This window comes from Anopheles aquasalis, chromosome 3, assembly GCF_943734665.1.
Source record: "Anopheles aquasalis chromosome 3, idAnoAquaMG_Q_19, whole genome shotgun sequence".
NCBI lineage: Eukaryota > Metazoa > Arthropoda > Insecta > Diptera > Culicidae > Anopheles > Anopheles aquasalis.
The window spans coordinates 55,331,049-55,346,048 of NC_064878.1; the positions used below are offsets into that span (position 1 = coordinate 55,331,049).

Consider the following 15,000-nt stretch of genomic DNA (forward strand, 5'->3'; position numbering starts at 1 on the left):
CCAGTAACTCAATCGATCGATTGTTCGATCGAAGATCGTCTCTGTTTGATCGAGTCAGTCAACACGGCGATCACTCACTGGTAAGTGGTGCTATAGAGATTTTAGAGCAAAAGTTTTCGTTTCCGCAATGGCCAAGCTGCGGATGAAAGCATCGTCTACGCATTCGCAGCCGTCAGGCCCGCAAGATTGATCACACGACCCGTTTTCTCCACACTCCCACTTGGCCAATAGAAATTCCACTGGCAGGACGGAGGCGGCACACTCTGTTGGCATCGTGTTGGCCTGTGGCAACCGGTGGTAGATCGCCTCCGAACATCCGAACCGACCGTTCGGTGTGTCAGCGCGTCGGGCGGCGCGTTTAAGCTCTCGATCGCGTCGTGACCGCCTGTCTCCGCCGGTTGGTGTCCCCTATGCGCGATCTTACATTTCTCGCGGTTGATAAAGCGGGACCAATTTACATTTCTTATTAACGCACCTTACCTCGCCTGTCACCATGGATGAAATGGAGAGGGAGATCATTAAAGCAGGGCCGCCGTTGCACCGCCATAATTGCAGCGCCTGCTTTTTTTGTTATTTAAATTAAAACTTTGCGCGCTCAACATGTGATTTTTGAGCATTTTTCAACCTTCGCTTTGGGTATCAGGGTTGAAAAGCGTCCATTGCGCGTCCACCACTCGAACAAGTGCGTGCGTTTTTGGGGTCCGGCGAACGACGAACATTAAATCTTGCCACAAAACACAGCGGGTGTGAAAACGGCAAACCGCACCCGCACTCCTCTATCTCTTCCTTTGCCTTTGCTGGTTTTTTTTCTTTCGCTCGCGTTCCTTTGCATCCGCAAGGGCTCTGCGGCGCGAGGACATTAACATTTTGCTGCCACATATCGTTCCGCGAGTGCCGTGAGGGGGATTTTGGTGCTTTTATGCGCCTGGTCCTGGTCTTGGTCCTGGTCCTGGTCCTGTGGTCCTCTCCACTCCCTGGACGCGTGTAATGGATTATTTATCGCCAGCAGCAACAGCATCAGCAGCAGCAGCAGCGCAGAGGAAGAGCGGAGAGTGAAAAAGGCTGCGCCGAGAGGAGAAACAAGATTTTTGGAATGCTCTGTGGCACACGGATGTCGGGCTGATCCGGCCGGCAGGCAAATGGCGGTGTCGGTGGTTGTGTGGAAATAAAAAAAAACAAAAAAAAACAACCGCAACAACCCCATTCTCAGCCTCCAGTTGCCCGGTGGCTCAGGGAGTTAACGGCTGCGTGATTCGCTTTTGCCGTTATCCTCTTTAGCATTCCCACCTCCCAAGCTTAAGCTTGATTGTGCACTTGCAACGGCGCACGCACGGAAATGGGGTGGACACTTTCATCTTCTGCTTGCTTTCTGCTGCAGCTCATAGCATAGGAATACCTTTCCGCTCCGCGAGTGGTGGCATTTCTCGGCAACATATTTATTAACATTCGATGCTCAAGGAACGCAGGAAGATAAGCAGCCTACGCAACCGCGGGATTATGTGGGCCAGATGCGCGCGCCGCGACAGAGGCCGACGGTGGCGATGGCGATGAAGGAGCGTCACCGCGCCTAATTGGCCGTTAACAGACCGAAAATTAAGTCATCATAAATTACATCTCATTAGATCATCGACCGCCGCCGCCGCCGTCTCAGTTTCGAACGCCGTGGTCACTATCTTCCTAGCGTCTCTCCTTGGCCACAAATCGAACCTCCGCACACCACACACCTCTATTGGCATGTGTCGCGCGGATTCGATCAGCGAAACACACGCTACGGGGGCACGCACGCGCACGCGAAGGGGTGGATGAGCGATAAATTATCATCATAAACCTCGGCATTTTATGTGCTCGCTGGCACCACGATCACCACGAACTCTCCATGAGGACCAACAACAAGAACTTTGTCGTTGCCGGCGGCAAACATTAAGAACAGATGGCGGTGGCGGTGGTGGGGGTTTATTCGGGATATGGAAGGCTAAACGGAGCACATTCTTTCACCGAAAAGTGGTTCGCTCGGGGGGCACTTTACAATTTTCGAAAGCGAATTCCAGATAGTAAATACTGATGACTGAAGGAGTTGGTCTGGTGATGCGGATGCGGATCGTTTCCAGCTTCAAACATCCAAAACATGATATCTGATGCTGAGCTGTGTGCGAACGGTACGGTGATACGGCGGAAGCGCCTGCCGCATGACGATGGTGCCGACGATAAGTGTCTTAATTCGTTGTTTCCTAATAAAACCGGAATCCTTCTCGGCGTATTGTCCCTGAAAGTAAGAACAATCGAGTGAGTGGTGGTGAGTCATTGAATTGGCTCACTCGTGCTCTTGCTGGACTGGATTACTAGATTCGTAGAGACGGTCGAGTTTCTTGAAGGTGCACCGTTGACTAGCAACAGCTATGGCCACTTCGATGAGAATGAGGTGTCAGTGTCATCTTATCTCGCACAACGGATTCATCACAACGCTCCCAATGCCGTCGGTTATTTTTATGTAAAAGAAAAATCATCCTTATCTCATCGCGATTAATTTGTCGCAAATGTCGCAACTGTTGGTGTCCAGTTAAGATGGATAATTGGTTTTCGACTCCCGGGATTCGTTAGTGGCTCATTCTGTAGAAGCGCTGCACGTGTCACGTGTCTTCCTGAGGACGTGAGACGTGTGAATGGTTAATTTATGTATTCACGATGCACGGCAATGCCCGGGGAGAGAGTGCCTCGGGCCAATTGTACTGGCGTGGATAATTGAAGCAATTGAACTGTCGCGCGCGCGCGCTGTGGAGCTGCGAGGATCACTCCAGGCCACACACTGGTTGTCATCTGTTGGATGACATGATATTACTTCTGTTCTACCGCTGAACCAGGCAGATTTGTAAGTCCAGAGGAGAGGCGCTCACACTTTCAGGAGACTACCGGGACTTGTTTATCGAATTTATCACCATCCACGCCCTGTTCCGCTTGGTGTACTAATGTTTATCTTCCCTTTCTCTCTCTTGCAGCTTCCAGTGGACCATATCAGAGCTCGCAAAGGGCACAGGTTGTACCGTTGATCAACAGTAACCAGCTCTCGGCACCAGCAGAGAAACCAAGGGGCGAGTTGAGTGAACGAACGAGCGTCATCCAGCGTGTGGTTATCAAATCAGGTCAATTTGTATCAAAAAGTAATAACTTACTCTTAGAGCAACGTGTCTGTGTGAGTGGTTATATGTGATAACGTGCAGTGGACTCGTGATTCCGATTGCTTGTGTAGTGTTGAATGAAACCGTGTTGAACGCATCCTTGCTTCACGCGTCATTGCGTGATCTTGCGCGCGCCCGAGCACGTGTGCTGTTGTTGTGGAGAACAGAAGAACAGGAACAACCCAAAAAGCGGACTGGTTTCTACGCTTGGACATTGTTGCTCGATCACTTGATCCCCTGGTTGATTCCTGACGCGAGCGATCCCCAGGGCCATTGACATCACCGTCGCGCCAAGAAACACGAGTACTGCAGTCCACCGGCTGGTGGCGCCACACCGGGTTCGAATTCGCGCGTAAACAAACTCTCGTCCCCCTCGGGAACGCGCGCGCCGAAACTTGATCTTGGCGCCTAGTGGTGTCGCACAGGTGTCGTCGCGAATTCGCGGAAACCGGCCTCACGCTCCGGGCTCGCCAGACCGGCGGCTTCGAATTCGCCGGAATTAAGTGTGCCAACCGAGAGCCCCAGAGTCATGTGGTTAACGGCCGTGTGCTGCTGGCTGTCGGTGGGACTGCTGCTGATCGCCAGGCTACCCTCGTCGAGCGCCGCACCGCCACTGAAATCGGAACCAACGGTAGGTGCCACGGATCCTAGAGATCCCCTCCCGTCCGTTTCCCAATTCCCCGCTTATGTCCTCTAGCTTGTTTGAACCGGTAGTACTACTGAACTATGGCATTTTAACAGCTTCGCCGAAAAAAGTGACGTCCGAAATACAGAAAACAAAAGTAGCAAAAGTTGAGACGAAATTCCCCGAAAGATCACCATGGAGGAGGAGACTGCCTCTCATCCAAAGGGGCCGCATCCATCCTTGCTGCAGAGATAGTGGAATGGGAAGGAAAGGGGTGAAGCTGAACACTGAACAACAGTGGACCGATTACATGATGGATCATTTAATTTTTGCAGTCCAAATTCCCAGCTCTTTCCTGAGCCGTGAAAGCTGCAGCACTCACAGGGCGCAGTTGCGCAAGATCATCTCCGGTCCTGGTACCGGGCATGGCGATCCGCGTTGAAGCGCTAAATGGTGCAGCGGAGCATGCGAAAGGGATGGCACACCATCGCCAGCACCACAGCACCGTAGCACCTCGCACGCAGTAATGCGCATAATTTAAAGGAATCTCCTTTTCGTCTGGCCGGGCGACGACGACGACGCCGACGGGCCAAGAGTCTGTCCGGAACTCCCACCACACCACACCTCTAATGTCATCCTTTTGCGTCGTCCTCTGCCCTCTGGTTTCACTTGTTTTATTCTTTTCTTCTTCTTGCTGTTGCTCTGAGCTTGTTGTTGTAATTTGTTGTGGTGGTGTGGTGTGACCGTTTGGCACGGTCTCTCGTGCCCGGGATTCGCAACCCTCCGCAACCCTCCGCAAGAAGACTCAAGATGTGCGAGGCGACGAGAAGACGAGACCCGAACCCCGTTTACCTTTCCGATTCCCTTTGGCCAGCATAGCACCTCTTTGCGCTGTGTGGCTGTGTGCATCGACAGCGCTCCCTTTTCACGGCGGTTCGCTTTTCTGCACCACCAAACCAACCTTTGGCCAGGGTATATACTGCCTGCGGACAGCAGCAGGCATCATGCCGACGCGTCAGACTGTCTAGAGCGCTTTTGAGGATGCGAGACGCCGAAAGAGGGAGAAGGGCAGACCGGCCCTGGTCTGGGTATCGCCGGCAGGATTGTTGAAAGTTTTCGGGATTCCTCTTTGATGCCACAAAAGACCCACAAGAAGAAGAAGAAGATGGAGCAAAAGAAGAAATGTAAGAAGAAGGTGGGCATTCGGACACTTCAGGAGTGGCGTGCGGTGGCACTATACATAGCTCAAGTACCTTCACCAGCATGATCATCATCATCATCATCATCATCATCATCATCCGCACCACCGCCACGATCTTTGCGTCCGTCCGATCGACCGATCGTGTTGACTTGCAACCTTTCCACCTCCCTCTCGCTCGCTCTCTCTCTCACCTCTTCTCTCTGTCTCCATCTGGTTTTGGAGTCGAGTTTTAATTGTTTCCTTTTGGTCTCTCCAGTTCGAGAAGGGAGAAAAAAGGTAAAGGTAAAAAGCATCCATCCAGAAGTGTGACTCTGGTACCGCTCCGCCTGCAATCCAGCTCCAGGCACTCGCCGCGGCCATTAGCAGGGCAGGAAAACGGCTGAAATGATTCATGTTCTCATGCTTCAGCGAGCTGGAATCGTGTGGCATGCAAATCTCATAACGAGAGGTCGCTATTCGCCAAACGGCACCATCGCCGCCGTTCCGTTCCATTCAATCGACTTCTTACGGGAAGTGAACGGGTGTGTGCGCTGGTGTTACGATTCCTTCTCCTGATGCTGATGATCAATCTATTTTTAGCAAACGCGATCCTGGACGAACGCGGGTGAACGTTGCTGCTTTTTGAGGTTGGCGGTAATAATGATGCAGAATTGGATGTATTCCTTGTATATTGTGGCGATGGCGATGGCGAGTGATTGATCGTTAATAGCGGAGCGATCGCAGCTCATCAATCTCCTGCCCACCAGCCCACCGTTCCTTCTTCGCTTTTCTCAGCCACAAAAAACACCCATTCTGTGGCCATAAAGCAGGCACACAACGCGTCTGTTGTCAAACTTTGAATTATGTTGTACTTGAGATTCAAGTCCTCTCGGTCTGGCCAATGGAACACATCTTTACATACACTGCGGTGTCTCCCTGGCCCGCGCAGGGGGCTATTACCGGTGAGACGATCCCTCAACCAACCAACCAACCAACCAACGAACCGGTCAGACATCGAGGCACCCCTTCTTGAGCTTGCAGAAGATAAAAAGAGTAGTAGTGTTCGGTAGAATAGAAAACTCACACCGGACGCTGCAGCAGAAGCAGAAGCTGCCAACTCTCGCCCAACGCGTCCAGGGCGCGCGCGGGGGCTCAGGGTCATAGGTGCTTCCAACAAAACATTAACTTTCGAGCGACCGATCACTTGAGAGCAGCCAACACTTCACCCTCGCTCGGTCCCCCCCGGGTTGTCCGGTGGTAGAACCATTTATCCCGCGTTCCCTTTCGGGCCATTCCGTTCCGTTCTGTGAGGGTTCGAGAAGATAGCAGAAGAAGAAGAAGAAGAAGAAGAGTCGAGTTCGAGCTCGAGACGAGCCTTCTCCGCCTCTCTCTCTGTCTCTCTCTCTCTCTGTGTCTCTCTGTTGTGGTCCGAGCAGCAAAAGCAGCGACGCGACGCGAGTGGCGACGCTCTGTCTGGCCAGGATTCGGATCGACAAAAGGAACATCCCCCCGTTCCCCGGCCGGACGATCAGGCGAGACCAGGAAAGGTGAGGAAGAGGAGCAAGGGATGTTGTTAAAAATCGAAGAAAAACAGTAAAACATAACCACCACGATGGGCGAGGCGAGAGAACGAGAACGAGAGCCGCCGCCTGATGATCGTACCCTGCGCGTGCCCTCCACTCCTGTTCATCGATCGCCTCTTGCATCGTCGGCCCTTTACGTCCGTACGGCTTGCGCTTTGTGATCTCTCTCTCTCTCTCTCTCTCTCTGTTTCTGTCTCCTGGCCCTCCGGGCGAACGATGCGATGCGATGCGAAGTGTCGTAAAGGAGACGCGACCGGAGAACGATGTGAGGTGGTGTTCCCTTGGCCGTTCCGATGGTCACGATGACGCTGGTGGCAGCGGTGGCGGTGGAGTGCCCAAGTCGCGCGCCGCGCACTGCTTTGATGTTTTGCGCCTTTTGGGTTGGCCGTTTTTTTTTTCGATGATGCTCTGAAATGATGATGCTGCTGCGGTGCTGCTGCTGCGGGGAAGCGAAAAGCGGCCAAAGATGAATAGTTTAACACCAATTTTCGTTCCCTTTTTCGCTGCGCGGGCGCGCGTCCAAAATCACCGAGGAGGTGGTGTTCGAGGCCATCTAGGGCCCGCCACAGAACGGAACAGAATATGGAGGGGGTATATTGTTTTATACTTTTTGTTGGAGGTTTTTGATGAGAATAAAAGGAAGGGAAAGGAGTGCGATCGCTGTTGGCTCTGGTGTGTGGCTGTGTGGAATTTGGACGTGAAACCTTTTTACAAACGATCGGATCCGATCCGATCCGATTCAGGTCCCGATGCTACCGCGATGAGAATAAAGGGGGGGGGGGGGGGGAACGAACGAGTGAAAGGGCGAACCGGCCTCCAGAGTACGGACCTCGGCCTGTGCTGTTGGAGCCCCGTGATCGGTTTGATTTATTTGGACAATAATTTGTTTGCCACGTTTCCCCGTGGTAGCGGTGGTTCCCTCATAATTGCCTCCGCCATGCCAGCACACGCAGCTAACAGTGCGCTAGACATCGTGACGACGACGACGATCTCGAGAATCGTGGCTGACTGTGACCAGCAGCAGCAGCAGTAGCAACGGTGGACAAATGGCCCACGCTTGCCCATTACCTGACCGAGCGTCGTACCTCTTTTTCAATCCAAATCGGTGATCACCAATCGTTTGGTTTGAATATTTACAAATATTTTTCTTAGCTTCCATAAACAAACAAACGAACTTGGGGCGAGAAATTGGTAAACAAACAAGACCCCTAAAATTCCTGCAGCCACCTCAGGAGGCGGTGAGTAATTGAAAGGGAGTCAGGGAAGTTCCAGCGTTAGTTTTGGGCACACACAGTTGGATATGTATGTCAGACGGGAGGAACTTCAACAGGAGCTCGTTATGGCCGTTGGCAGGCCATGGTAGACATGCTGGCACCACCAGCAGCAGCAAGTCTTGAAACATGAAAACTACCAGCCACCTCCGAGAGGAGGCCGGTCTGGTTAAACTCCTCAAACATCCGAAACCCGTAACTCCGTCCACTCCGTCTGGGCCCAAAGGTTCTCTCTCTGTCTGGCTCGCTACCTAAGTTGCAGCTCGATTTGGAGTCGCACCGTTGCGTTTGGAGCTCTCTATAGCTCGTTCAAATATGGAAATGACCACCATGTTGAACTAACGAGCGACGATGCGAGAGTGGAGACACGATGTCTGGCATTGGTCAACGGTGGGGTCTGCCGCGATCTGTAGACCCTTTTGCTTGTCTACCTAGGGGCTACCACCAGGTGCCTTTCGAGCGAACGACGACGACGACGACGACGACGACGACGACGGTGTGGCTACTGCACGACAGCAGCATCTGTGTGGAATCCCCGTCGCGTGGCAGATGTGCCGAGAGATGGAATGGAAACCGTCAGGTCGCCATGAACTGCATTCGCCTCCGTGATGGCCTGCGGCGAGCTCACATGCACATGATCATGATCATTGTTTACAAACATGCTCGCACCCTCGATCTAGGAGGCCAGTAGCAGCAGTAGTAGCATTACATTCGAGTGTCTGATTGGTTTGTGGTATTTTTGTATCCCTGCTGCTGCTCGCTTGATCGGTGTCTATCGAGAGCATCTCGAGAGCCAAAGGGAACACGATATTGCGAGCCGAGGGTGTGCCACGTGCGCGAATACGGATTGCCTTTCGAGTGTGCGCAGAGCAGCCACGCGGCCACGCGATTAGTGCAAATGAAGTTGACATTTTGGAAAGAATCCCGTCCGCCAATCCGGCTGCCAATCTTCTCGGTGTCTGTGGTTTACAAGAGGGGCAAGGGAACGGCGACATCATCGCGACATCCGTCGTGGGCAAGCGACCAGACAGACAGAGACCAAGCCAAAGAGCAGCGCGGATCCGTCGCGCTGCTACGGTTGTGGAGGAACGTCTGCGCGATGGAGCAAGATTAAACGTTACTAAACGAAACATTTCCTCTTGTCATAAAATATTAATAAAGAACAATAAGCCAGTAATGAAGGTAGAGGGAGGGAGGCAAGCAGGCAGGCGGGTATGTGCGACACGATGGCGACGTTGGCCCTGCGCAAGATCGCCCTGTCCCCCGAGCAGCAGAGTATTCGGTTTCGGTGGCGCACTTTTTGGCAATCTTTTCCTGTTGATGCAAAGGTCCCCAGTTTAAGGTCGTGGATGGGTATGATCCCGTCCGCCAGCCAGCCAGCCAACCAGCCAAACGTGTAACGCAACGCAAATACAAACTGTCCTCATGTCCGCGCGATCATTCACCTCCGTTACCATATACATTATATGGTTCCAGTGAGGGATTGGCGGCGTGTGGGTTTTTGGTGACGACTCTTTCACATGTCCTGTGTCACACGGCGTCACACGTCCGTCAATTCGGCGCCAGTTGTGTAGTTTTGGAAGAAATGGCGCGAATGGCACGGTACGGTACGCCAGTAATTGCGCAATAAGCGGGCCACGGCGCGCGTACGTCAGCACGGCCGGTTTTGGTTCCATTGTTAGCTGACGACGCGACGCTGCTGCTGTTGCTGATGATTTTCGTGATCACCGCACCGGTGGTGGCTGTACACCGGTCATAATCTTGCGACCGTTCCGGGACACTCCGCGACGCCAGTGTGTATGTTTGTGTGTACGAAATTGGATCTGATTGAAGCGAATTAAGGTTTACGATGCTGTGAAGTATCATCATGCTTCGACGATGAAACCTCGTTTGGAGTCAGTCTATGGGCCACAGACACTCTGCGCACATAAGGTTGGACCGGCTCAGCACGCGAACGCTCAGCTGGCTGGCTAGCTGGCTGGCGATCACTGGCCAGGAGCACGGGGATGTGCAATTGCGGATTGCGGATTGCGGTTTGCCCCCCCGTCGTACTTCCGAAGCCGAAGGAAGGCAATTAAACGATGCAGCGGCGATAACTGTTGCGACACTCGCCGCGACATTCCTTCCAATTGACTATACTCCCTATCCATTATCTACTCCAATCATGCATTCCATCACAAATAACTTTTTCGATTTATTAAATATTTTTTTTATTTCGCTTTTCTTTACAGGTGAGTCTCGTCATTTCGATTTCGGCAATGCACATTGGATTTCTAACTCTCGCATCCAGGTAATTTACAATACTTTCTAACCTCGGATGAAGTGAAAATGGCTGGAATGCTATGTCAATTCTGTCAAACGTAAATCGCGATCGAAAGTTAGTACAAAATGATCTCTGACAGCTTCCTGGGTTTGGCCTACTAGGTTGCTACTAACTGCGCTGCCATAGCTACCTCTCGGCTGTGAGGATTAGAGAAAGACAGCCCAAGCAGGGAAATTGGATTTGCCTGTTGCTGTCTGTCCGTGATGTTTGCTCTTTTTTATTCGATTCGATTCCAGGAGGGCAATCAAAGCACGCACGCACCAAAACACATATTCCTATTCCGAAAGCTAATGTGTGGTTGTTGTTTTCTTTTTTTTGGGGATGGGGGGGGGGGGGGGGGGGGGTGGTGATGGCATACATTTGCATGAAATTATGAAACCAGTTGCGAGGTTTGTGACCATAGTCCGGTTGGAATGGTGCCCGAATGGTGCTGGTGTGAACATGTATCATAAACATTAAATCTCGATAAGCACCCGAATGGGAGATAGAGTGTAAATGGGCATTTCATCGGTCACCAGGCTGGCTTGGCGTAGACCAGATGGTGTAGGCTGAATCCGAAATTGATTCGTCGACAGATTCAAGGCTAGTCTATTCTTATGGTTCATGCTCTGTTTTTTTCCCTAGAACTATCGGAATGAGCGATGAGTGTTATCCTTAAAAGCAGAGCATCATCATCATTAGCGATGCTAAAACCTTCTAGTGATGTATGCATAATTTGGTGATAACCTACCAAACTTATGATTGTCCGTCCATTAGTGTCACAATATTTCACGCCGGGTCTTCTACAACGGATTGACGCGCGGTCGCCCGTATAGAGTGAGTCATTACAAAAGCGCTCTTGTATCTCAAATCCCGTTCCCGGCGCCTACTTTATAAAGAAGTTACTCCGGGAGTAAGAGTCTTCTGTCGCTTCACTTCCACCTAAGAACCGAGGACATAAATCACAATTCTAGACGATTTAAATTATCGGGATGACGCGCGCCAGAGAGTAATCGAGAGCCGGGCGAGATCTCTAATCGCCTATTTGTGATCGTTTGTCACGCCGCCACCACTTGGGATCTGCTGCACACTCTAACGGAGAGAGGAGGTACAAGGAGGTCGTCCCTTGGTTTGCAATCTATTTATCATCGTCCCTGTCCGCGGCTCAATGAATGGAAACACGCGGAAAAATTTTCTTTGTGTCATACGCCCCCAGGCCAGGCCCCATAAACCCAGTTTACCAGTGATAGAGATCGCCATTAGGAGGTTTCTAGCTCAAGTACAAGCTCAATCTGATCGCTGGACAGGGCTGGGCAGCGGGAGATCACCACCACCTTTGTTCTACGGAGTCGCGTTTGTGTGCCGAGATGCTTATGGTTATTTATGAATTTGCACCCATCATTAACCTGACGCTGGAGCGTGAAATACTCCGGGTCCGCGAATTTTTTTTTTATCGAAATGATGATCTCACGCAGCACGTCGTTGTGTGTCCCAAAACTCGCGCCTTGCTCCGTCCTCTCCCTTTGTGTGCGTTGTCAAAACGTTTGCTTAAACACTGGAAACAAATGTTTGTTCAGCGCCAGGCGGCGTTCTGCTGGTCGAAGCAGAATCAATAAAACCCGGATCAAGCACTAATGCAATGTTTCAATCAATAACTACCTCTCCGCTCCCTCGCTCGTTCCTCCAATATCGACATCCTCTCAAGATCCTACTGGATCCGGAATGCGGTCTCTGAGGCGTTGGTTTCACTGGAGGATGAAATTAAAATATCTTCCCGACGGTCTCACCTGTCTGCCTTCTTCCCGTGCCGCTCTGCCGCTGCGCTGCGCTGCGCTGTTGTCGGCCAGCGAGTTGACAACTTTTTTAACGAATCACCAAATTCCTAAGCCCGTCCCGGACCCGGATTTTTGCGTGCCACACGGGCAGCACCCCACCACCGCCGCCGTGGCATGAGCTCGAACAAAAAAAGGCCATCGATCTCCCCCGCCGGTCGGATCCGCTCGGATCGTAAATGGTGGCGTCAAACGGTAGCCGTTCGACGTTAGTTTGTTGTCTCCATCAGCTTAGCCATTTTTGGGGTTGCAAGCTGCTTACCGGAGGGCACGGGAGGAGCGGTCGCTCGATCGCTAGACGACGCGACCCCCGGGGGTAGATTATCAGCCGAGTTGCGGCCAGCCGGCGCAAAGTCGCGCCGGCTCGATGGCTGGCTGGTTGGTAATTTTTTAACGGCGCCCATAAATCTTTGCCCGATCCGGCACAGGACAGAGAGAAGGCTCTCGAGCGACGAGGTGGCTGGACAAACCGGTCCCCAAAAAAACCGGGCGACCAACTTTGGCCGGAACTTTACGCGCCCGCTAGCAACGTTCGACGTCGTCGACGTTTTCGTCTGGTACCATCATTTGCTAGTTTGTTGCGAGTGTAATGAGCGCGAACAGAGGGCACAGAGACGGCCCTCAAACTGAAAAAGAAATGGTCAAGAACGTTTCAGTCACATTGTAATGAACTGGCAAAAGTTTACAATAATCGATCAGCAGCGCAACAACAGTTCAATTGTGCTGCACACACTATTCTGACGATGAATGATCACATTTGCATGTTTGTCCAAAGTGTGAACTGCCGTCACGATGATAACCGTGTCCCGTCACCGCCACTCGGTCCATCTGGATAACGATGAGGGCCTATAAGTGTCCGAGAATTGTGTCCGGTTTGTTGCTTGTGTTTCCTTTTTTGTTTTTCTTAGTGGAAGGCATTGCTTGGCCATCACATTCTTTCGAGGTTTCAGCGAACCGTGCCGCAAGCGAGCGAGTGCCAAATCTGGAGAGGGAACAAGCACGAGGCACGAGGACGCTGACATTAACGGCATCCACACAGCAAGCGCCAGCGCCGTGGAACCGTATGCTAATTCGTCCGTAAATCAATCCACTGGCGCCAGGCGGTTGGAAGGTGAGAGGTTTGTGGTGCTGCTGCTGCTGCTCGGGGCGAATCGGTTCTTCGGTTGTTTAGACAAGAAGGGGCGTCAACTGCTACGGCGTCGGCTCCAAGAAAGGATGAGGAATGACGGCATCGCTTGCCTGGTGTGGCCTGCGGTCGGATCGGAATCTTCCCCCCGAGCCACTTGGCCAACGTGTGGCGCCGCATCTTGCGTGAAGGAAGCTAGTACTCTAAATATGTGCCCGGGCCAATGTAAACAATCGGGGTGACTGTGTGTTTCGCGCAAGTCTTTTTTTTTTCGCGAATGCAAAAACCGCAAGACGCGCGGGAGATCGTCATCTCTTGCCGATGGCCAACGACACCGCGAACCACTCCGCGTGCCCTCTCTGTAGACAGCAGCCAGATGCTTCCAGATGACGTATGGCCCGTGGTCGTCGCGGAATCGTCGCGGTTTCTGTTGTATGTCCACCGGACCGACCGGAGAGCGCGCCCGAGCACTTGGCTTTCGCACAATCTAGATTACAAACTTGTCGGTAAAACTTCGGAGTGTGGCGTGTAGGTGGGTGGTGTGTGGGTGGAGGGTGATTCGTTGGCAAAACAAGCGAATTGATTATTATTATTGCTGCTCGTTTGCAATTAAACCCATTATTTGCGCTGGGAGAAGGGGGAATGTTAAACAAACATTCACCGACGACGGAAAGGTTCGCGAATGGACTTTTCGCGGTAGGGTACGGCTCTCCGGTTCGATCCGCCGGCCCACTAATGTCCCTTCTGCATAATGTCTTCTCGTTGGGGGCGTTAGAAGCACTCAGCGCAGTCTCCCCAAGACTCCATGGCATGTGTACACAGAATAGTTGACCAGCTACTTACTGCTTCCAAAAGGCAGGCGAAAGCAAGTTGCAAGGTTTGTTAAACATGGAATTGTGAAAGGAGCCGAGTTGGAGTAGAGTGCACGCGGTGAGTGAAGAAGTGTGACAGTTCACGTTATGCGGTACTTGCGCTATGCGCTAGGGAAAGGTTTTATTTTATTCATTGCTCCTCTTGACTGTTAGTGAGCTCTAGTAGTGTACGTTTTATGATGAAGTTGTATCCTTCCTTGCGTTTGTCCGATTAAAATAAAGGATTAATTAAAAATAAGATCAAATGATCTACTAGAAGTTTTTCTCTGATTTTCCTCCGTTAATGGGTTACTTTTGCATGAGTCGTGCACGGCCACGTGAGTATAAACTCAACCATTCAGCTCAGCAGTCATTAGAATACTAGCAGTGCGCCTTTTTTAAATACCGCTCCTTAACGCATTCATGTCGAACTGTCCATGTACTAGTGCCGTGACTGGAAGGCAGACACATTGCACATTATATGCTTCTCATCAGTAGATTGCACCAATCAGGGGCTGCAAAATCGGTGGAAAAAGAATGTAATAAAGATAATTTGATTTGCTTGCTCATTTTTATTGCATCCCTCCTACAGTCGTTTTTTTTTTTTGGGCGATATGCCATAAGGGGGGGCGACTGTACGGTTGTAAGAAATATGAAAACACATGTTTCCGGGTTATTGACTTTCTACCATCGACCAGCACACACCGGAACCAGTATCTTTAGGAAGCTCGCGTACTCCCACTGTGTAACGGTCGCTGCTGGCGCTTCGTCTACTCGCAAACATTTTTACAATCATAGTAACCCCGGTTACTATGCGTGATCAATACGGTGCGACGTGCTTGGTTCGATTAATAAATGCTACCTCGTCCACCATTACCACCGCGGTGTCAAGGCAACGAGACGCAACGCGCTCATCGCGTGGACAACCACGACGCTCCGCTCCGCTACGTGGTTTGCTTTGTTTATTTTGTGGTCCGTTGTGCAGTGTTCTAGCTTATCGTATGTGTATCTATGTGAAGCGCGCCTTTGCGGAGGGTCCTTTTGCAGGAGTCCTCAT

At 51.6% G+C, this 15,000-nt stretch overlaps 1 protein-coding gene across 3 annotated transcripts in view; it reads left to right on the forward strand.

Moving 5' to 3' along the window:
• The window catches only part of LOC126576311 (SPARC-related modular calcium-binding protein 2), a 31,102-nt gene that overhangs the window by 4,897 nt on the left and 11,205 nt on the right, over positions 1–15,000 (forward strand). For all 3 annotated transcript variants that reach the window (XM_050237532.1, XM_050237534.1, XM_050237533.1), the window contains exons 2-3: positions 1–80; positions 2,994–3,804. The exon at positions 1–80 is cut by the window's left edge and continues 763 nt beyond it. In XM_050237532.1, coding sequence (XP_050093489.1) covers positions 3,703–3,804 — 102 coding nt within the window. In that variant the 5' untranslated portion in view covers positions 1–80; positions 2,994–3,702. The remainder of the gene's footprint in view (positions 81–2,993; positions 3,805–15,000) is intronic.